This window comes from Lipotes vexillifer, unplaced genomic scaffold, assembly GCF_000442215.2.
Source record: "Lipotes vexillifer unplaced genomic scaffold, Lipotes_vexillifer_v1.1 scaffold7, whole genome shotgun sequence".
NCBI classification, from domain to species: domain Eukaryota; kingdom Metazoa; phylum Chordata; class Mammalia; order Artiodactyla; family Lipotidae; genus Lipotes; species Lipotes vexillifer.
Genome location: NW_006792683.1, coordinates 6,121,715 through 6,144,602, shown reverse-complemented (window position 1 = coordinate 6,144,602; position 22,888 = coordinate 6,121,715). Strand labels below are relative to the sequence as shown.

Genomic DNA, 22,888 nt, shown 5'->3' with positions numbered 1-22,888 from the left:
AAAGACAATAATGAAATAAATAATAAAATATCAGGTGGTCATGCTGTGAAGAGGCATACTAAGGGGGATAGAGATAAGGAGAGGGTCATGTTGCTGTTTTTAAAACATCACAAGGAAAAGCCTCTCTGATGATAGTGATGATATTTAAGCAGAGATCTGAAGAAATTAAGGAACAAAGCCATGTGAATATTTGGGGAGAAAGGCAGTAAGTGCAAGTAGAATCCTATGTGGTATGTTCAAGGACTGCAGAGAAGCCAGGGTCACTAGAGTGTAGTGAAACAAAGGGCAGAAAGGTAGATGATGAGGTCAGAGAGATGGCTGGGGCCAGATCGGGTAGTATATGGTTGACTGCCAAAAGGACTTTAAATTTGAATCCGTGGTTGGGAAGCAGTAGGAAATTATGTGATCTGTCTTCTCAAAGGATCGCTTTGTTACATGGCAAGGATAGAATCCGAGAGACCAATTAAGAGGCCATCGCAGTTGAAACATCCGAGTGGTAGATGTGGTGGAAAATATTCATATTTGGGATGTATTTTTAAAGTAGAGCTGACGGGATTTGCAGATGGATTAAATGTGGAGTTAAGAGAAATAGAGGAATGAAGAATGATTCCAAGGTTTTTGGTCTGAGCACCAGAAGAATGGGTTTCCATGTTCCTACAAAGGAAAGACCTGGGGAGTTTGCCTTGGGATGTGTTATAAGACTCTTATTAAGGAGTTCATCACTCCAGTTTCTTTTTTCCTTTTTCTTTTCTCTTTTTCTGCTTTTTTCTCTTTTTTAAAAAAAATGCTTTATTGAAGTATAACAGTCGAATGAAAGAGGGCATGAATCGTAAGTGTTTTTTGCTCAGTGAAATTTCATAAAGTGAATGCATCTGTGTAACTAGGTATAAATCGGGGGGTTGTCGGCAAGCAGACTTGAAATCACAGCATTGTGAAGTCATCTAGATAGTGAGTCTGAATAAAGAAGAGGTTGGGGGGCTTCCCTGGTGGCACAGTGGTTAAGAATCCACCTGCCAATGCAGGGGACACGGGTTCGAGCCCTGGTCCGGGAAGATCCTACATGCCACGGAGCAACTAAGTCCGTGTGCCACAGTTACTAAGCCTGCGCTCTAGAGCCAGCGTGCCACAACTGCTGAAGCCCGCGCGCCTAGAGCCTGTGCTCCACAACAAGAGAAGCCACCACAATGAGAAGCCCACGCACTGCAAGGTAGAGTAGCCCCTGGTCGCCGCAACTAGAGAAGGCCCGCGCGCAGCAACGAAGACCCGACGTGGCCAAAAATAAATTAATAAATAAATTTATTTTTAAAAAATGAAGAGATTGGGGACTTAACCCTGAGGCACTCCCCACATTTAAAGGTCGGGGTAATGAGGATGCTCAGAGGAGCAGCTGGTGAGGTAAGAAAGAGCCAAGTGAGCTCAGGATCCAGGACGCCAAATGTAAGAAAGGATTTTGAGAAAGGACATGGTAAACTGTGTCAAATGTGACTTATAAGGAAGGACTGGAAAGCTTAGTTAGATAAGGAATGAAAAGACCATTAAATCTGGTAATGAGAAGAGCATATTGACCTTGGATAGTTTCCATGAAACAGTTAAAATATTGAATTTAGAATGTTTGTAGTGGGTTGAGAAGAGAATGAGGTGTGATTTGTTCCAGAAATATGTGAGTGTTAGACACTAGGAGTATGGAGATGGAAAAAACTGTCCTTACTCTGGAAGAACTTATAATGATATAGGGAAGAAAGTTAATAATTATAATAGTGTATGACAGCAGTTACTATAACTATATATATGATGCCGTAGATGCAAATAAAAGGAGAACTTACCCTGACTGGAGAGGACAGGAAATGATTCCCTGTGGTAATCCCTGAGTCTTGGAGGAGCAGTTTAGAGCGTAGGTGTAAATGGGTGACGTCATATGGGGGAAGGATGTTAAATGTTAAAAGGCCCTTAAGCAAATGAGCATGATGAGTTCTAGGTATCATAACTAGTTCACTGTGGCTTGACGCCAGTTGTGTAGGAGAGGACTCAGACCCAGAGGAGGTAGTGATGAGAGATTTTACTGAAGTAAGAGTCACATCATGAAGGGACCTTGTATGCCATGACAGTAAATCTTAGGAAAACTGTTTCCTAAAAAGTGCTCATATACATAAAATTTCAGATTCGTGAACCCTTGCAGCCCAACTATGGCCAAGTTAAAAATCCCCAAGTGGGGCTTCCCTGGTGGCACAGTGGTTGAGAGTCCGCCTGCCGACGCAGGGGACGCGGGTTTGTGCCTCGGTCTGGGAAGATCCCACATGCCGTGGAGCGGCTGGGCCCGTGAGCCATGGCCGCTGAGCGTCCGGAGCCTGTGCTCCGCAACGGGAGAGGCCTGCGTACCCGAAAAAAAAAAAAAAAAAAAAAAAAAAATACAGGAAAAGGAAAATATCACCTTTTTTAAAAATATTGTTCACATACTATAGTTCACCCATTTGAGGTGTATAATTCATTGTTGTCCTATCGATTCACAGACGTGTACAACCATCACCAGGCAATTTTAGAACATTTTCTTCACCTCAGAATGAAAACCCATATACCCTTTAGTTATTCATCCCCCTCCCCAACACTCCTTTCTTGCTTTACCCCAACCTCTAATCTACTTTCTGTCTCTATGAATTTCCCTCTTCTGGACATTTCACATGAATAGAATCATGTGGCCAATTTTAGTGAGCCCTCCTTTGCCCATTTTTAAAATTGGGTTATTTATATTTTTTATTATTAAGATATAAGGACTTTTTATTCTGGATACAAGTCCCTTACCAGATACATTGTTTGCAGGTAGATATGTTCTATTCTGTGGGTTGTCTTTTTTTTTTAATTGAAGTATAATTGATTTACAAGTTTTGTTAGTTTCTGGTGTACAGCAAAGTGATTCAGTTATACATATATATTCTTTTTCAGATTCTTTTCCATTATTGTTTATTGCAAAATATTGAATGTAGAGCCATGTTCTGCACCTCCTCCAGCAGCAGCCATGGCGGCAGCTTGGGCATTGTGGCGAGGGGGATGGTGCCGGGCAGACCCTCCCTAGAGGTCTCCCTCCTCTGCCTCCTCCCCTCACCGCTCCGCAGCTCCATTATTTCTTCAAATATTTTTTTCTGCTCCTTTCTCTCCTTTCCTTCTGGTACTCTCACTGCATGTATATTGGAGCGAAATCTGGTAGATAAAACAACATTTTAATAAGGTGTATATTTAAACCAAGCAATTATAGGGATTTATCTTAAGAAAGCAGTTGCATAGCATATGTAGATGTATGTACAAGGAAGTATATCACAACACATTTTTATAATAAGTTTAGAAAAAATAAGAAAATTAAATACATTATACTTTTATACAATGAAATATCATTAGCTATAATAGTTTTTAAAATCTCTTTTCATAATTCAGAGGAGTTTATTTGGTATATTGTATACAGTATATTTGGTTTTTAGTTTCTTTTTTGTTGTTGTTTTTGGTACATTTCCTCTGTGTATCTGTGCAGGTTGTCTCTAGGGCAGCAGTTCTATAAGTTTGACATCACTGATAATCTAGCTTAACAGAGGAGGGCTGGATTCTTATATCACCTTGTATATAATGTGTTGCAATGTATAAAGTTGAAGTATATAAAGAATGAAGTATATTAGTAGATAAAGAAAATCTGCCCTGACATATTTTCAGTTCAGTAAGGCCATGGGTACTTTAATAGGCTTTTCAGATAATCGAGGATATTCTTTGATAATATACCAGAGCTTGACAAGTGGTAGTTTCTTAGCAGGTGGCTGCAATTTAGAATCTGAAACCACAGCAATGAACTTTTCATTCTCTGTTACATTAAAATCCATTGGTCTGTTAAGACTTTGAATAGATCTATTTTACCCATCCTTGATTTTGTGACATTATGCATTTGTCATTTGGAAAATACTGGCACAGAAAGTTAAGCATATCTTCTAAAGGTTGATACATACTGTTACATGCTATCAGAAAATCACAATTATTGGGCTTCCCTGGTGGCGCAGTGGTTGCGAGTCCGCCTGCCGATGCAGGGGACACGGGTTCATGCCCCAGTCCGGGAAGATCCCACATGCCGCGGAGCGGCTGGGCCCGTGAGCCATGGCCGCTGAGCCTGCGCGTCGGAGCCTGTGCTCCGCAACGGGAGGGGCCACAACAGTGAGAGGCCCGCGTACCCCCCCCCCCAAAAAAAAAGAAAAGAAAAAAAAAAAGAAAATCACAATTATTAATAGTATCACCAATCTCATGTGAAAGCTTTTAAGTATTGGGAGGATGCCATGCTCATAGTGATGGGTACAATTTTCAAAAAATTCTAATTTTCATTTGAAAGCTCAAATTTTTATCATTGGCAGCAGCAATACTTCATTATAGATAAATGTCCGCAAAATACTCAAGTCCAAATGACAGTTTATCTGTTAGTCATTCTCTCAAGTAAAAATATTGTTCTCTGCAAAGCTAATTTGGTTCACAACCTGATTGATCACACAATTGCTTTTCCTCAAGACAACCTTATTACACTGGCCATTTTCCCTTATTCAGAAGGGATATTCCCCTGGAATTTGTATCGTTACACTTGATTCATTTATATTTAATATCTAATTCTTATTCTTTGTCTCTGGCTGCTTTTAAGAGTAGAGAACCAAGGATATGGCCCAGTGTACAAGTGGAAAGCTTGGCCTTAAATAATAGAGCTTATCCACTATAACAAGAGAGAAGAAAAGGTCTATGGTTGGTAGACTGGACAGTGTAAATATGTGGGATATAATATAATAAGGTGCAGAGTCAAAGCTGTTAGTGAGGTGGGGGTGGGGAAGGAGTATTGGAAAAGTAAAGAGAGAAAGGTTTGAAATAGTTATTTTAGAAGGTAGGCAAGGAAATGACAAGGGAAATCTAATAGCGTTGCTGAGCAGAACTGAGGATCACTTGAAATTTGTGGTCAGGAATTCATAGTGAAACTAGGCAGCGTGTGTGTGTGTGTGTGTGTGTGTGTGTGTGTGTGTACACGTACATGTGTACACACTTTTGCGTGCATATTACTGTTTACAGGGCCTGCCCTTTAGCCAACCTACCCACGTGGTTGGAGCTCATTTCCAGCCACATCTGTTGCTAATTGTTAATCCCAGGCATCCAGGCAAGAAACTGGCTAGACTAGAGAATGAGCAGGGAGTAGAAATGGCTAGGATGTGCAGAGCCTAGGAGAGATGGCTTACTGCTTTAAATCTGTACTAAGTTAAATAACGGATTATTAAGCTGATTTTCCTCTGCTAAATATTGATACGGGGGATTGCTTCACACTGAGGTAAAAAAATTTTTTTGAACGTAATGTGTGTGATGACTACTATAGGATATGGCAGGGGCAAGATAATTAGGGAGAAAAGAGTGGAGACATCTGGAATCCACTGGGGTGTAAGCTTTCTGTGCGGCTGCCTCTTATGTGGCAGGCCTCTTGCTCCTTTTTCCTCTTCCATCCCTCTCTTTTTGATTTTTTTTGTTTTTTAAAAATTTTATTTATTTTTTAATTTCATTTAATTAATTAATTAATTAGCACCAGGTCTTTGTTGCGGCAGGTGGGCTCCTTAGTTGTGGCATTCATGTGGGATCTAGTTCCCTGACCAGGGATTGAACCCAGGCCCCCTGCATTGGGAGCGTGGAGTCTTTACCCCTGCGCCACCGTCCCTCTCTTTTTGTTCTGGGTAGTAATAGGCCAGGGTCTTGTCCTCAGGCAGCCCTGGGCCCCACCACGCGGCCCATAGCTCAGAAGGCAGCTTGCTTTTCTGGCCCAGTTTTCCTGACACTGAGTTTGTTCTAGCCCCAGCTTTGACTCAGCTGATTATTTTCTCTGGGAATGTACACTCTTTGAGACTGTGACCCACAGCCAAATAAAACATTAGTGTTTAAGAGTTTAGGCTTTACAGTCAGGCTCCTTGGGTTCAAACTCTTCCTCTTGAGGACTTAATCTCTTTTAAGTCTCACTTCATAGTGTCTAGCTCATTAGTAATATCTATCTTATAAGGCTGTGATTAATCTCTTTAAATCTCACTTCATATAGTATCTGTCTCATAAGGTTGTGAAAATTATGGTAGGTGATTCAAGTAAAACATTAGAATAGTACCTAGACACGGCAAATACTCCAGAAATCTTGTGTCATTATTTTCATTTTCTGCAGGAAGCACTAGAGCTATAACTTACCCTCTATCAAGGAATATTTAGCAATTACCTCTGTTGTCAGTTTTTGTAGAGGTGGTACAGTATAGTTGGTAACAGCACAATGCTAGATCTCTGACTTTTGTTTTCCTAGTGAAACTGATGAATTTGTAGAATGGACATCCAGGGTTAAAGGTATATTCTTAAGCCAAGCTAGCTGTTCTGTTAACTTAGAGCTGAGGATTCCTGTTGCCTTTAAGGGAATTTAACTTCTTGGATGGACTATTTTTCAAAACATTTAAAAAACGAAATTAGGGCATATAAACACAAATTGAGCCAATCCTTGATAATCCCGGATTGTCATTTTATTACTATTTATATTAATAGTTGCTGAAAATAAAAGGATGCCCCCACTAGCTCCTAAGGCTATTTCCTCTCACATTGAAATGACTGTACTTTTTAGCAGTTTTATTGAGATATAATTTGCATGTCATAACATTCACCCATTGTAAGTGTGCAATTCAGTGATTATTAGTAAATTTATAGACACAGGTCACTGTTAGAACATTCATCATCCCAAATACTCCCTCAAGTTTGTTTGCAGTTTGTCCTTGCTCCTACCCCCAGACCTAGGCAGCCACTAATCTGCTTTCCGTGTCTATAAATGTCTATTTCTGGACATCTCATATAAATAGAATTATACAATATATAATCTTTTGCATTTGCATGTTTTGCAGTTTGTCCATATTATGACATGTATCAGTATTTCATTCCATTTTACTGCTAAATAGTATTCCATTATATGAAATGAATATTCCACATTTTGTTACTCCATTTACCAGTTGCTGGAGATTTGAATTGTTTCCAGTTTTCGCTATTTATGGATAATGCTGCTGTGAACATTTACATACAAATCTTTGTGTGGACATATGTTTTCATTTCTCTTGGGTAGATTCCTAAAACTGGAATTGCTGAGTCATATGGTAAGCTTATGTTTAACCTTTTAAGGAATTGCCAAACTGTTTTCCAAAGGCTACTAGATTTTTAACGAAGTAGCTTTTAGATATTTTTCTCTTCCCTCACTATTACTTGCTGCTGGCATTATCCCCTGTACCCTGTCTCCTGAATCTGATGCTGTGGGCAAGGCAACCTGATAAGTATATTAGAAATTCGTAATGCAAAGGCATTGAATGATAGTCTTGAGTGTTAGTGTAGGACGTTGTGATGTCTGGAATGTGTGTGTGCATGCTGGTTTCTAGATGCTCAGCTGTGTTCTGGACTAGAGATGTTCCAAGACGTATCTGTTACTTGGGACTCTCAGATACAGGTGAGAAAACCCCAGTGTGGTAGAGGAGATAGTCTACGTGATTATCAGCTCCACCAGGCTCTTTCCGAAGTGGAAAGGAGACAATCCCTTAAGATGCTAAGCAGTCAAAGCAGTAGGAGATGTCTGCTTCCTCAGATATTAGACCCAGATAAGTGAATTTTGTCACTGATTGTCTAATTTGCAAAGCACTTGAGACACTGAGTAGTTCAGCACTCCAAATACCAACAAATGTTATCTATAAAGAATAGTTTACACCGTTCATTCTGTAAGATTGATGCATTCATGGTACCTTTGGCATTTACAGATTACATTTTTAATTTAGCTCTCTGTGAGTTATGTATAGTTGTTTGTAATCAGGCTGAGAAATGTGTTTGAGTTGCACCCAACAGCTGCATATCAGTACTACTGTGTTCTTGTTTTCACATAGGAAGTAATTTTTCTTAACAGATCTGGAGGCATCCCAAAACTTTTCAATTATACTTTGTCATATTTCAAATGCCCCTATGCCTCAAGTCTTCTTGTTTGCTAATTTCAATGACCTACTCTGCTATATTCCTATCATTAGCCCTTCTATTTAGCTTGCTTTTTAAAAAACATTACTTTGCTAACTCATTTTGGTTATTTTCATTGTAAAACCTTAAATACCTATCTTATTATAAGCCAGTATCTTTATATTTTTGTGGTTTATTTTCCTTTTTAATTAGAATAGTCACTTATATTGTCTGGTACACTTTATGAAAATGTTGCCATTTATAAATCTGCCATTATAAATCCAATTCAGCTCTTAATTACCTGCCATGATGGAGGAGGGCAGTGACACAAGTCATAATCTCTGAAAATACAATTCGGTTTAAGAATGAAATAACAGGGTGATTTTCTTTTGAACGTCAACTTTGCCATTTTAATTACGCTTTGTTTAGACTAAATTTAGTGTAAAAATAATAGTTTGAAAACACACCAAATGATACAAAAGGAAATGTGTTAGAGGCCAAGGAATAATCACAGTGGGGTTAGTAGGAAACACAATTAATATGCCAAGCTAGTTCCTTTAGGTATTAGTTTATTTTATGCTTTAAATGTTATAATTATTTGGATATATGAAAAAAGGGGATTGGACAAAAATTCTTGAAAAGATGAAGAACTGTCACTTCTTATTTCAGCCTTTGAGCTCCCTTTTAAATGGACTGTACTGGGTATCTTCTAGAAAGGCCATTTTTAATGTTTTATGAAATCAAACATTTTTCCCACAAGGATTTAAAATAGCTGTGTTACATTTTGAGTCTGACCCCTGTGAAAAAATGATTATATATCTTTCCAAGATTTTTGAAAGCCGGCACTGACTCACATTATTTCAGGGCACAATTTGTTTTTTGGGTTCCTGTTTTACATGAGTTTTCAAAATAAATAGGTACTTGTTATTGAAATAGGAAAAAATAGCATTACTGTAAAGCTGATTACAACTGGTGCTGGAAAGAATCTTGCCATCCAATTGGAAATATTTTTCCAGTTTGTTGACCTGTTTAAAATTCCGAACAGCTAATTCTTTCCAGCTTTCAAACATCAGATTCATTCTGAGGTCAGTATGGACAATTCTAGGGAATAAAGAAATGAATAGCTTTGGTTTTGTGTTCTCCTTAATACTTGTCTTATACCCGAACGGAAGTGTTTATTGACTATTTTAAGTGCCACTATGATTACTACTTTGTAATGAATATTTGTATTACATTAAAGATAATCTGAGAAATCATAATTGTTGCTTCTCAACCCAGTCCCTACTGGGGCTCTTTTTAACCGTGTAGTATATGATAGCATTTACCTAGAGGAGTGTTTTTAAAAAGTGTGCTCTGTGGAGTCATAAGATATGAAGGTCCTGTTTTCCTTGTAATCTTTTGGCATTTGCTTATAATATTATTGATATTATCTATGTATACTATAATACTATATCCATGTATTCTTTATTTTTATTTTATTTTATTTTTGGCTGCGTTGGGTCTTCGTTGCTGTGTGCGGGCTCTTCTCTAGTTGCAGCGAGCGGGGGCTACTCTTCGTTGTAGTGCGTGGGCTTCTCATTGCGGTGGCTTCTCGTTGCGGAGCATGGGCTCTAGGCACACAGGCTTCAGTAGTTGTGGCACACAGGCTTAGTTGCTCTGCGGCATGTGGTATCTTCCCGGACCAGGGCTCAAATCCATGTCCCCTGCATTGGCAGGCGGATTCTCAACCACTGCACCACCAGGGAAGCCCCCCATGTATTCTTTAGTCATATGAATTATAATTTATTGCTGATGTCTTAGTGTTTTATCAAAAATCATGCTATTTTCTTCATTGTTGCTTGACTTTTCTGCAGTGGCAAGAAATCATCAGTTCCTTAGGTTATTCTGCTCCACTAAAGAGGCCCTCAGAAATTTATTTGAGCTCCAAGTAATTATTTAGGAAATGTTTGCTTTAAATATCTTAAGATCTGGGGGCTTCCCTGGTGGTGCAGTGGTTGAGAGTCCGCCTGCCGATGCAGGGGACACGGGTTCGTGCCCTGGTCTGGGAAGATCCCACATGCCGCAGAGCGGCTGGGCCCGTGAGCCATGGCTGCTGAGCCTGCGCGTCCGGAGCCTGTGCTCCGCAACGGGAGAGGCCACAACAGTGAGAGGCCCACGTACCGCAAAAAAACAAAAAAACAAAAAAAACCCAAAAACTTAAGATCTTTGTGCATCTGTTTCTAATTATTATTAGTGTCATCCTATTTCACTATGTCAGGAACCTTAATAGTAACTGAACAGGCCTAGGGAGGAAAAGAATTCTCCATCCAGTTATGCCATTGAGCCCTCTCTCTGCTCTGCTTTTCCTCTCTAACCTTGCTGCTGTCCCTCTGCCCCTTACCATCTGTTGTAAGCAATATTGGCACTGCCTCTTAACTTGTCTTCCTGACCAGAGTGGCCTTCTTCCAATCCAGCCTTCTTGTTTCTTAGAACTCAATTGCTGACAGTTGCTGTACATATTCAAGATCAAGTCCATACTCTTTAAGGATTGTGTGTGAGGCCTTTTATCATGATCTAGCCCTTTTTTATTTCTTTTTGATACTCAAACATAAGGAACTACTTGCAGTTTCCTGAATATAATTCAGTTCACTCCCCCTTAACATGTACTATTCCCTTTCCCCACAGAGCTTTCCTGGCTTTTCTATGCTTTGCTAATTGCTGTTTCTCTTTGATTCAGCTTTAGTATTACTTAAGTATTAATTCTTCTGTGAAGCCATTTTGCTATCCTCTTTCTCCTTGTAGCCATTTTCACTTGTGTTCCTTGTCAAATAAACTTGTTTTATATTTAGCTTAGAAAACTGTAAAAGTCTTTGTGTTTGATTTAAGCTTCTAAATATTTGTAGAAATAACGGCCATCTGTGGTTTTCTGTAACTTATAGACCCATTATGAGGGTCAAGGATGAGAGACAGAATATACAAGTGGACAATGGCCTGACAATGCAGGAAGCTAAGCTCAGTAATTTCTGTAATAATTGGCCCCAGATGGCCGGGACTTGATCAGTAACTGCCAGCTTCCCTAATTTTTGTCCTTGCTTCCAACTTAAAACCAGCTAGAACAAATCAAATCTGCACCCAGTAAATCACATAGGATGCCCTAGTCCTAGTTAACCTGCCTACAGCTTCCTCCTGCCAGTCAGGGTACACCTGAAGCCTTCCCTTATTTCCACTGTAAAGCTTTCTCATTACTCAGCCTGCCTTTGAGTCTGCCTAAACACAAGTGATGGTGGCCATCTCCCTTGCCGTAGCAAGCTCTGAATAAATAGCCTTTGCTTTTCTCCTAAGTGTAGTTTATAAAATTTATTTCATATGCTAGCTATGTTTCGTGATTTTCTACATGTTTTATAAACATAGAGGTTTATATTTCATAAAGGTGAAGACAGATTTTTGTCATAAGGATTATTTTGTTTCTTTACATTGAATGACAAGATGACACAGGATGAAAATGTGTCACTTAGTAGTAAAGAACAAAATCCTAGTCAAATTTTAATCTTACTTGAGACCTTTGTCTCCTATATAGTTATTCAAAGCTTTTTATTTGGTTTATTAAATCATAATTTTTTTAAAAAAATCAGTACATGGAAGAGATTTAAACATGAAATACAAAATAAATGCATTTAGGTTTTATTATGTTAAGAGTATTCTTTTATTCTTTTTAAAATATTAAGCATGAATGCTGAATTTTATCAAGTAATTTTTGCATCATTTATTGTTTTTTATTTAACCTATTAGTGCAGTATATTTGTATAAATATATTTCATATTATTGAGCCATGTGTATGTTCCTAGAATAAACTCTGCTTGTTTTGAATTATTTTCTTTAAATACTCTTAATCTGTTCACTAATTTTATAAAGCTCCTTTCATTTTTGTAAAGTTTCTGAAAATGACCAGAACCTATACCCTGATTTTTTACTTTTTTATATACCCTTCCTCTTATTTCTACAATTGAATGACTAATAAGGCTACTTTGAACAGTTTTGAAACTATGAAAAAGATAGCTTTTTATCTGTCTAGTGCTTTATTTTACTGAAGTTACTCTCAGTGTATTTATTGTTTGAATTTTCTGTTAACAGATATTCCCTTCAGAGAGGTAGCTCCTTCACATTTTTAACACCTGGCCCCCATTGGGACTTCACTTTGGTGAGTAGACACCTAGGTTTTTTATTTCAAGACATTAGTTAATTCCTGGGTTGTGTTTCAGTCTGGTGTACAGCTCAGTTGTCTGTACCTCTCTGAAAACCTTGAAGTACAGAGTTTCTATCACCATCTTTGGCAGCCTAATTTAATTCTTTTCTGCTAACAAACTGAAAGAAATTTTTATTTCAATTAAATATAAAATATATTTTGAAAAGTATCAGATCTATTCATCTTTAACTCTATGCAATTCTTTCTCTCATCCCTACCCGTGTTAAGATTAAGAGGCTATATTAATGAAATGTGAGGCTATTTTTATGCACACACTCTAACAGCTTTTTTCTTGGTTGAAAAATAAAAATGCTTGTAGATAATATATATAATGAATGAATCATTTCTTTTATTAGTCATCTTAGTATAGAGGGACTCCATTATTTTTAGAATGAGACTTTACAGAGGCATCTAATCTTGTGCAAAGTGACACCAGAAAATTGGGGGACTTTATAATTAAATACTCATTACTTCACAATACTCATATAAATAAAGTATGTACAAATAGAACATGATTCTTATGCTCTTCTTATTTGGGGGAAATAGCAAAAACGATTCTGCCTCTAGTTTGCCAAACTTTACCTATGTGCATGTATCGATGATGTGCCATTTCATTTGTATTCTGTTCTATTGTATTTAATTTGTTCTTCTGTTGGGGGCTCCTGTTCGAGATTTCTGTGAATAATAGCATTTACATACATTAAGTGGTCAGTAAAGCATTCATGGTAAGAGTCTCCTGATTTTAATGCAGTTCCACATTTTCCTTTCAAACTTTTTTCATCTTGGTCCCTTTCCCTTACTAGTTGAAGAACCTAAACTTAAACAGAAAAACTAGTAGAGAAATGTCTCCAAATTTGGTTTTGCAAGCCTATCAGCAAAAATATTTTGAGCATTACCCCTGATATATTTATTTATAATTTTTAGGTATGTAGCAACTTTATTAGCTAATATTTCAAAGCTCAGTACTCACTTAGGGTGAGATTAATGATAGTGGACATAAATGTATATTTCAAATAGTCGAGATAATTTCAGTTTGGGGCTGACTTCTAAAATGGATTTGATAAGATTGCCATTATCTTTAACTCACATTTTTAAATGTGGTTGATGATGAGCTCATCATCTGTGTATTAAATTTTAGTAAAGCTTATTTTTTAAGGATTAAGAAATACATAAAATTGAAGTTCTAACATTTTCCTCCTGTATTCCAGGAAAGATACCTTGCATATCGTCTGGGATACCATTTCATGCAAGGAAAGGCTCAATAGCATGAAAATGTCCATTCTTCCCAAATTAATTCATAAAGGCAATGCTGTTCTGATAGAAATCTCATTAAAATGTAATAGATCCCAATTCATGCAGAGAAATAGAAGGCCCAGGATAGGGAAAGTAGTGTACCCATCAGGGAGCATTATGACTGAGCATATAAGCTATTAAGACTCACTCCAAAGGTACAGAAACTACACAGCATTATATGGGTGCAAGTGTAGATAAATAGACCGTTGGAATGAAATAGAGAACCCAGAAACCGACTTATGAGAGCTTATTGTGTCACAGGCATTATGAAAGAATGGTGCTCTCAGCAAATGATGTTAGGGGTGGGGACAATTAGCCAAATTACCTTATACCACATACATACAAAAATAAATTCTAGATGGGTTGACTATACAAATATGAAAAATGAAACTTTAAAATAGTTAAAAGAAAATACAGTAGAATGTTTTAAAATCTGTTAAATTTCTTTATACATATGTCCACACATGTATAGATTTTATATAAATACATAAGTATGATCCTGTACATGCTTTTTTTCCCTCAGTACAATCTTCTTTTTGCTTGGCAGTTTCCTCCCCCTTTCCTCTCTTCTCCCCATGTAAGTCCTTCCATTCCCCCAGTTCCATGCTAACCCATGTCAACAACACTGTATGTATCCCTCTATATTTTGCTCATATAATTATTTACAAATACACACACTGCCTCACAGATAAGATACACATAAGCAGGATTTTTGTTTAGTTTGCTTTTCAAAATTAGGATCATATTATTCATACTTTGCTGCATCTTCTGGATATAACCTTAGAATCAATAGAGATTTCTTGAGTTCTGTCACCTCATTTTTTAGTTTTTCCCAGTTCTGATTTATATTGTTCTTTCATGTCTTGTATCATTTTCTTAATGTCTTTTTAGCTAAATTCGAAATAGTATTTTATAGGTTTGCTCTGCTTCTGTGAGCATTTCCTTTTGAGGTGACTTCATTCCCCGTAGGGATGTTATTCTGCCTCTTATTCTCTCTCTTTCTTCTTACAGTTATTTTGTGTAGAATTTGACTTGGGGAATTTTCTGTTCATTTTAATATGAATTTAGTTTTCCTGAACTTTTACAAAGAGGCTTGGTGCAGATAGTTTTTCTAACTTCATAGAGTTCCCTCTTTTGTTGTTTTCATGGGGCTTGCTTCTGAGACTTCCAGGCTCCGTATATTTCCCCCACTTCTATCTGGACTTTATCTTTCCTTTTCTCAGTTGCCCCCATCCTGCTCTATGTTGATTCTGCTCTCAACAGTTGCTCCTCAGGGTGGGGCCAGGTCCTGGAAGGGAGCCCTGGCTTGTCAGTTTTGAGAGTTCCCAAGAGCTAGGCTGTATCACAAGTAATCTGAAAAGTTATTTTGAGGTTTAAGAGAAGAAATGTTACTTAAGGATTCTTTTTCAGTATTGATTAAGGACCAGAACTTAAAGCTATATACACAGTTTTGTCACTACTGGCACCAGTAGGGCTGAATGAAGGTGATGAATGATAACTGGAAGGTACTCCCAGTACATGCATGTTCATTTTCCACCTGATAAATCCTGCTTCAGGCAATAAATCTTAATTACTTGGGTCATGAGAAAAGGATATTTTTTTCCTAGTGAAATCAATCCCCCCCATAGGATAAATAATATGTGTTCCTTTTTTAAGAAATTTATTATCTTTATATATAAAACATATTTTACTTTTTCTGTAACAAGTATAGACTTGACTTACATAAGAGTTCTGTTCTGAAAAACTTTAGATAGTAAGTTTTTTAATAGGGTGGAATCACTTCACAGCAAGGGATGATTTAGTCAGAGGGGACTTTTTGGAAAGTATATAGTATGTGCTGGCAGTAATTTATGGGCATCCCTCATAAAAATAATTTTCTTATGAATACAGCCTAAGACTTCACTTTTTAAAACTGATTTTTCTAGTTGTATGTGGTCTTTGTTTAATGGACTAACATGCATGCCTTCTATATAAGAATAAATTTTTTTCTTTTTTATAGAAAAGAAAACGAAGAGCAAAAGATGATGATGTCATAAGCCTTAGCAGCCTTGATCTGAAGGTAAGCCTTACTGCTCTGGCAAGCAAAAGCATTTAAGAGTATGCAGATAGCATTTTATTTCTGTGCTGTAAAAATAATGAATGCTGGGGTTTTTGCATTTTGCATTTATTAAGTGCAAAACTGAATAATATTGGCTGTTACAGATATCCTCCTTTTTCTGTTCTACTTCTTTGTTAAGAACAAGTAGAAAACCTCCCTCAAAATAATAGTGAACACAAACTCACATGCCTAAGGAGACCAGGCCTGTAGCCTATGCAGAGAAAGGAGTAGATGGGGGACTGTGGTGAACTAGAAGGGCACCATGCCTCTCCTCAAGAGAGGTAGCTGCTCCTGTGCTCTAGCCCCCAAATCTAAAAAACCATGCAAGCCAAACAACTTGTCTACAAGCCAGATGTAGCCCAGGGGTTTCCAGTGTGTGATCTACGATAAACTAAAACCCAGTGCAAACTTAAAAATAATTATTTTTAATAATGGTAATAATTATTTTTAATTATTTATGTAAATAATTATATTTAATAATGTATTGTAAATCAGTTATACTCAAATAAAATTTTTTGAAAAGAATAAGAAAAATGTAATAATAATTTTAAAAAACTGCCCCCCCCAAATAATCCTCTTCTGTAAAATTGTAGTTAAGTCCAAAACTCTGGCATCTTTGAAATTACTTATTTCATTTTTGTCAGTTGGCAAGTTTTACAGAACCATCTTGGTTTTAAGGAACCTTTTTAAAAAGATTGTTATGGAAGTTATACATTTTTAAAGTAAGATTTTTAAAAAATGTTTGACATCACGTTTAATGATGGCAGCTGCTGCTTTTTATTTTTATTTTCTTTTTTAAAGGGTTGGAAATTTTTTTTTTTTAAGATTTAATTTTTTATTTACTTTGGGCTGTGTTGGGTTTTCGTTGCTGCGCACAGGCTTTCTCTAGTTGCGGTGAGCGGGGGGCTACTCTTCATTGTGGTATGCAGGCTTCTCCTTGCGGTGGCTTCTCTTGCTGCGGAGCACAGGTTCTAGGCGCACAGGCTTCAGTAGTCATGGCACACGGGCTCAGTAGTTGTGGCTCGTGGGCTCTAGAGCACAGGCTCAGTAGTTGTGGCACACAGGCTTAGTTGCTCCATGGCATGTGGGATCTTCCCAGACCACGGATCGAACCTGGGTCCCCTGCATTGGCAGGCAGATTCTTATCCACTGCACCACCAGGGAAGTCCCTCCTTCTTTTTAAAGACAAGGTATTTTCTAAAAATTAAATTTTTATAGGTCTGCCCATCATTTAGATTTTAGCAGATCTGGCAATCCAGATTTTGTGGGTATGTGTACATGTCTTTATAGAAGAATTATGTGTTTTAAGTGTTAGGCTTTTTGCAAAACAATCTTAGACATTTTTAAAATCTTGTTTTCAAAGAAAGAAAAAGGTGTGAATGGCAACCCTGAGTATTTTTAGGTATACTTCAAATGAAATCATATACAGAAATAAGAGTTTGCCACAATAAAATCCATGGTCAGATCTACTTAAAGACAATCCTCCTTTTTTTCACCCCAGCTTCAGCAATAATTAATATACCATCAGATCAGTCTCATATCATCTATCCACTCACCTACCCTCCCCTGGATTATTTTGAAGCAAATCCTAGACATTGTATCATTTCATCTGTATCATCAGATTCAGTTTTCTCACTTTCCTTGATTGTCTTAAACATGTTTTGTTTTGTTTTTGTTAATTTTGTCTGTTTGAATTGTAATTCATATAAGGTCCATACAGTGAGATTGATTATATCTCTTTAGTATCTTTTAATATATAGGTTTCCTCTCTAGCTCTTTGTTTTCTTACAAATTTTTGTTGTTGTTGAGGGAACCATGTCTTTTTTCCTGGGGAGCTTTCCACAGCCTGAAAAGCTGTGACTGCATCCCCATGGTATCATTTCCTGTGTTCCTCTTTCCTCTGTATTTCTGATAAATTGGTAGTTAGATCTAGAGTGTTTGAGGCTATTATTTACTTCCCTCAGAAGGTATGTAATGTCTTTTTGTGATGTTCCCAACATTAATTATCATTGCCTAGATCCATTTATTCATTGGAGGTTGCAAAGTGGTTATATTGTGCCTTTATCAGTCCTTTGTTTATTAACTGGAATACTTCTGTAAAGAGAAAATTCCCCTCATCAGCCTTGGTTACTCAAAGGTACTGATTTATAATAAAGGTAGGACAAGTGTTTGATTCCTTTCCTTTATCAGTTTTCAAAAATAATGAGTTTTATTCATTAAAATGCTCTAAAAGTAACTAATGATTTTTCTTTTTAATATTATTATGAACTCATGGGTATGAACACATTTTTTGTGTTTTGATCCATTTTAGTTATTACTCTTACTATGCTCAAATTTTCCCATCTTCGGTCTCTGGGTGCTGCCTCAGGAGGGCGCCTATGTCCTTTTTCCCCAGCTTTATTAAAATATAATTGACATATAACATTGTATAAATTTAAGGTGTACAACGTTTTGATTCCCTGTGTCCTTTTGACATGACCCTCACCTTATATCTAGAGGCTAAATGGCCTCCTTTTCTTCCTGGATGACAGGTTATTCCAAGCCAACGTGTACATTTCTCTTTTTCCTGCTCCATACCTGGAATCAGTCATTTCTAAAAGCCCTGATTTTAGAGGCTAAAATCTGGGCATTTTGAACATTTGTTGCTACCAGTTGATCATTGTTTTTAGGCCTTTTTAATGGACAGAGCTAAAAATATATATATAATTTTTAAGATAAAATAAATTATGAGTTTATACTGATATTTTAAATTCAATGCTAAAGGATCTTTTACTTAATCTCATTAATCTTACTGTCTAGATCTCTTTCACCTGTACCGAAAATCTGGTTTCTGTGGGACACTGACATAATTACTCACTTGATTTACCCTTGGTTCAAAGACAAATCCACATTATTACAAATTACTACCACATTACTACAAATGATAAAATTACTGAAAAAATTTTAAGTTTCACATTTTTTTGTTTTTTATATATAGGTTATAGTGAGGATATATAAATTTTATGTTTTAAAATTATTGAACTAGTTCTCTTCTATGTGTAATTATGCCAACTCACTTTATTTGCAATTTTTAAGAATTACTGCTTTTTAAATTTAATTTTTCTTATAACCATGTAACAAAATTGTGTAGAATTTCAAAGTCAGTTCTACAAGATTCTTGTTTCTATCCCTGGCTCTTGTACCTTACTTCTTTCTTCTATACAAAATGTTTTTTTTTCCTTTTATTAATTTCATGGTTTATCCTTCCACTTACTAAAATTATAAGTAATTGCATATGTTTGTATATCCCACTTCCTTGGATAAACAATAGCATGTTATCTTTCCTTATGTGTTCTGTTTTATTCTCTCCTTTTTGTTTTACTTGTATGTTTTAGCTTTGTTATATCTTTCAGTGTTTAGGAAGATTCATGTATTTGTTCTATTGGTTATCTTTCTATGATGCCTTCACTTCTCTCTTTTTGTCTGTTGTAGATTTGTTCATTCCTGTGAGCATTGCTTTAATTAACTAGCACCTCTTCTCCCTCCTCTCCTCTGCTCTCCTCTGACTGAAGTAATCTCTTTATTCTAAGTTAATATATTTAAAGTAATAAGTGCTTATTTTACTTTTCATGTACACTCATCATTCTCCATTTTTATTTTTTTATTTTTATTTTTATTTTTTTTAACATCTTTATTGGGGTATAATTGCTTTACAATGGTGTGTTAGTTTCTGCTTTATAACAGAGTGAATCAGTTATACATATACATATGTTCCCATATCTCTTCCCTCTTCGTCTCTCTCCCTCCCACCCTCCCTATCCCACCCCTCCAGGCGGTCACAGAGCACAGAGCCAGTATCCCTGTGCCATGCAGCTGCTTCCCACTGGCTATCTACCTTACGTTTGTTAGTATATATATGTCCATGTCTCTCTCTCGCCCTATCACAGCTCACCCTTCCCCCTCCATTTTTAAAGAAATAGTTTTGCTATTTTATCTCCAGGGTCAGCACATTCAGCCATTGTAAACTATGCTGTGTACCCTGATAACCACCATTTAGACTTAGTTCTACAGGTAAGTATATATTTAATGATCAGCAGGAGTCCTTATATCTATACCTTTTTAGGTTTTTGGTTTTCTGAAGCTCATTCTTTAGCACAAGGGTCAGCAAACTGTGGCCCACAAGCCATATCTGACCTGCCCATTTATTTACATATTGTTTTTGGCTGCTTTTAAAAACACTACAGTGGCAGAAGTTGAATAGTTGTGACAGAGACCATGTGATCTGCAAAGGCTAAAATATTTACTGTTTTTTTTTTACAGAAAAAGTTTGCTGACCCCTGCTCTAGAGTTGAGTAAATTCAGAGGAAGTGTTCATGGGAGCAGTATTCCCTGAGTTATTGAATGTTCATATCAATTTGTTTGCAGCCTTTATACTTGAAGGTTAGTTTGGATGAATATGAAATCTAAGGCTCATATTTTCTTTCCTTGAATATATTAAATATTTTACTCCATTGTTTTCTGGTATAAAGTGCCACTGTTGAAAAGTTATAATAAGTGTATAGTTTCAAGTCATCTTTTGTTTTAGGAGAATTTTTTCTTGAATTATAGTTTTTGGTATTTTTTCTATTGTTTTTGCCTCTCCTCCCTGCCCTTTATATTTAGGTTGGGTCTTCTTTTTATCACTTTCTTTCGCAACATTTTTTTGTCTTTTTTATTTTTAAATTCATCTTCCTTTTTTACCTTCTTTTTCTCTCAATGCATTAGTCATTGTTTTTTTTCATTCTGAAATAATTTTATTTTTAATTCTTTCCTTCTATCACCTCATTTCAAATCCTCCTTCCTCCACTTGCCTAATTTCTGAACTTTATGTTCTTTCATAACTTCTATAATTTTCATTTATTTTAGGCTATAAAGACATTATTCTACTCCACATTTTGTTTTCTTATAGTAGTTTTAAATGGGTTTCATGATTCTTTTATGAAGTACATTAAGTTTTCCTTTCCTGTATTTTTAGGTGAGAGGAGTGGGCCATGGTAGCCTGTTTTCAGCTTCATGACTCTAGAGCCCCTCTTGTGTTGTTTTCACAAAGTGATTTTTAAAAGTATGGCCTCTTTGTCTTGTTTATGGTTTCCTTTGCTGTGCAAAAGCTTTTAAGTTTAATTAAGTCCCATTTGTTTGTTTTTATTTTTATTTCTGTTACTCTAGGAGGTGGGTCAAAAAAGATCTTGCTGTGGTTTATGTCAAAGAGTGTTTTTCCTCTAAGAGTTTTACAGTTTTTGGTCTTACATTTAAGTCTTTAATCCATTTGGAGTTTATTTTTGTGTATGGTGTTAGGTAGTGTTCTAATTTCATTCTTTTACATGTAGCTGTCCAGTTTTCCCAGCACCACTTATTGAAGAGGCGGTCTTTTCTCCATTGTATGTTCTTGCCTCCTTTGTCCTTAGAAAACTAAAAATAGAACTACCATGTGACCAGCAATCCCATTACTGGGCATATACCCTGAGAAAACCATAATTCAAAAAGAGATATGTACCACATGTTCATTGCAGCACTATTTACAATAGCCAGGACATGGAACCAACTTAAATGTCCATCGACAGATGAATGGATAAAGAAGATGTGGCACATATATACAGTGGAATATTACTCAGCCATAAAAAGAAACGAAATTGAGTTATTTCTAGTGAGGTGGATGGACTAGAGTCTGTCATACAGAGTGAAGTAAGTCAGAAAGAGAAAAACAAATACCGTATGCTAATGCATACATATGGAATCTAAAAAAAAAAATGGTACTGATGAACCTAGTTGCAGGGCAGGAATAAAGGGGTAGACATAGAGAATGGACTTGAGGACATGGGGTGGGGGGGGCGAAGCTGGGACAAAGTGAGAGTAGCATGGACATATATACACTACTGAATGTAAAATAGTTGGCTGATGGAAAGCAGCAGAATTAGCACAGGGAGATCGGCTCCGTGCTTTGTGATGACGTAGAGGGGTGGGATAGGGAGGATGGTAGGGAGGCTCAAGAGGGAGGGGATATGGGAACATGTATATGCATATGGCTGGTTTGCTTTGTTGTGCAACAGAAACTAACACAGTATTGTGAAGCAACTATACTCCCATAAAGACCTATTTAAAAAAAAAAGTATGGGGCTTTTCCCTGGTGGCACAGTGGTTGAGAGTCCGCCTGCCGATGCAGGGGACACGGGTTCGTGCCCCGGTCCGGGAAGATCCCACATGCCGCAGAGCGGCTGGGCCCGTGAGCCATGGCCGCTGAGCCAGCGCGGCCGGAGCCTGTGCTCTGCAGCAGGAGAGGCCACAACAGTGAGAGGCCCGCGTACCGCAAAAAAAAAAAAGACTGTTACCTTGTTCTGCTCAATTTAGATCCTACTCCTAGAAATTTTTCTCAGTGCAGTGTTAGTTTCAAGAGTTTCTGTGGCCCAGATGGCTCCAGCACCAATAAACCTTGTTACTTGGAAGTGCTCTTGCCCGTGGCATGAGGCTTTGGTCCTTGGAATCCTTCCCAGTTTAGACCACTGTTCGCAGTGCATCACTGTGGGGGTTCCTCTATTCTCGGGGCCATCAGACAAGCCCAGTTGCCTTTCCTTTGCTTCTCTGTGCACAAATGCTGAAACCATGTGGGTCTCATAGCTGTTCAGTTTGCCTCCATCTGACCAGCAAAAGGTGTGGGGGGAAGCACTCTCATTTTTGGTGTTTATTGGGTTTTCTGTTTTACTGTGGTAGTTGCTCTGCCTTTTCTTTTTCTTTAAAGAGTGAAGAGTTGTCAAAGGTTAGTGTATTAATGTATTGATGAGCAAGCCAACAGAATGGTAAAGCTGGTCAAAGAACTATAGGAAACACTGAAGTATTCTAATCACTGAAAGAACGAATGGTGGAGTACAATTGCTAAATTTGATACAGAATAGATTAATAGCCTCCTCTATATGTCTGCCTACCAAATATATTTACATTGCTATCAGTCCCTACAGAGTTAACATCTACCCTTACAGAGTTGTAACAAAAAAACCTTAATAGCAAATAGTGAATCAAGCAAAAGCTACACAGCCCTAGAAAATTAGATAATCTAATGAAATAATAATTAGATAATAATTAAATTAGATATTAATTAGATAATAATTAAATTAAATATTAAATAATAATTAGATAATCTAATGAAAAAGCATTCAGGAATCCTTTTTGTCTGGTTTCAAGTTTTGGTATTTTCTGCCTCTTTCCTTAATTTTATTGCCTTTCTAATTCTAATTCTTTCTAATTCTGATTTATGTTCCTTCATAGCTAATTTTGGAATA

The 22,888-nt window shown here is 37.0% G+C and overlaps 1 protein-coding gene across 1 annotated transcript in view; it reads left to right on the top strand.

The window, feature by feature from the left end:
- NET1 (neuroepithelial cell transforming 1) overlaps positions 1–22,888 on the top strand; it is a 50,903-nt gene that overhangs the window by 1,933 nt on the left and 26,082 nt on the right. Inside the window, exons 2-3 of the mRNA XM_007465825.1 lie at positions 12,097–12,163; positions 15,501–15,560. Of these exons, the coding sequence (XP_007465887.1) occupies positions 12,097–12,163; positions 15,501–15,560 (127 nt within the window). The remainder of the gene's footprint in view (positions 1–12,096; positions 12,164–15,500; positions 15,561–22,888) is intronic.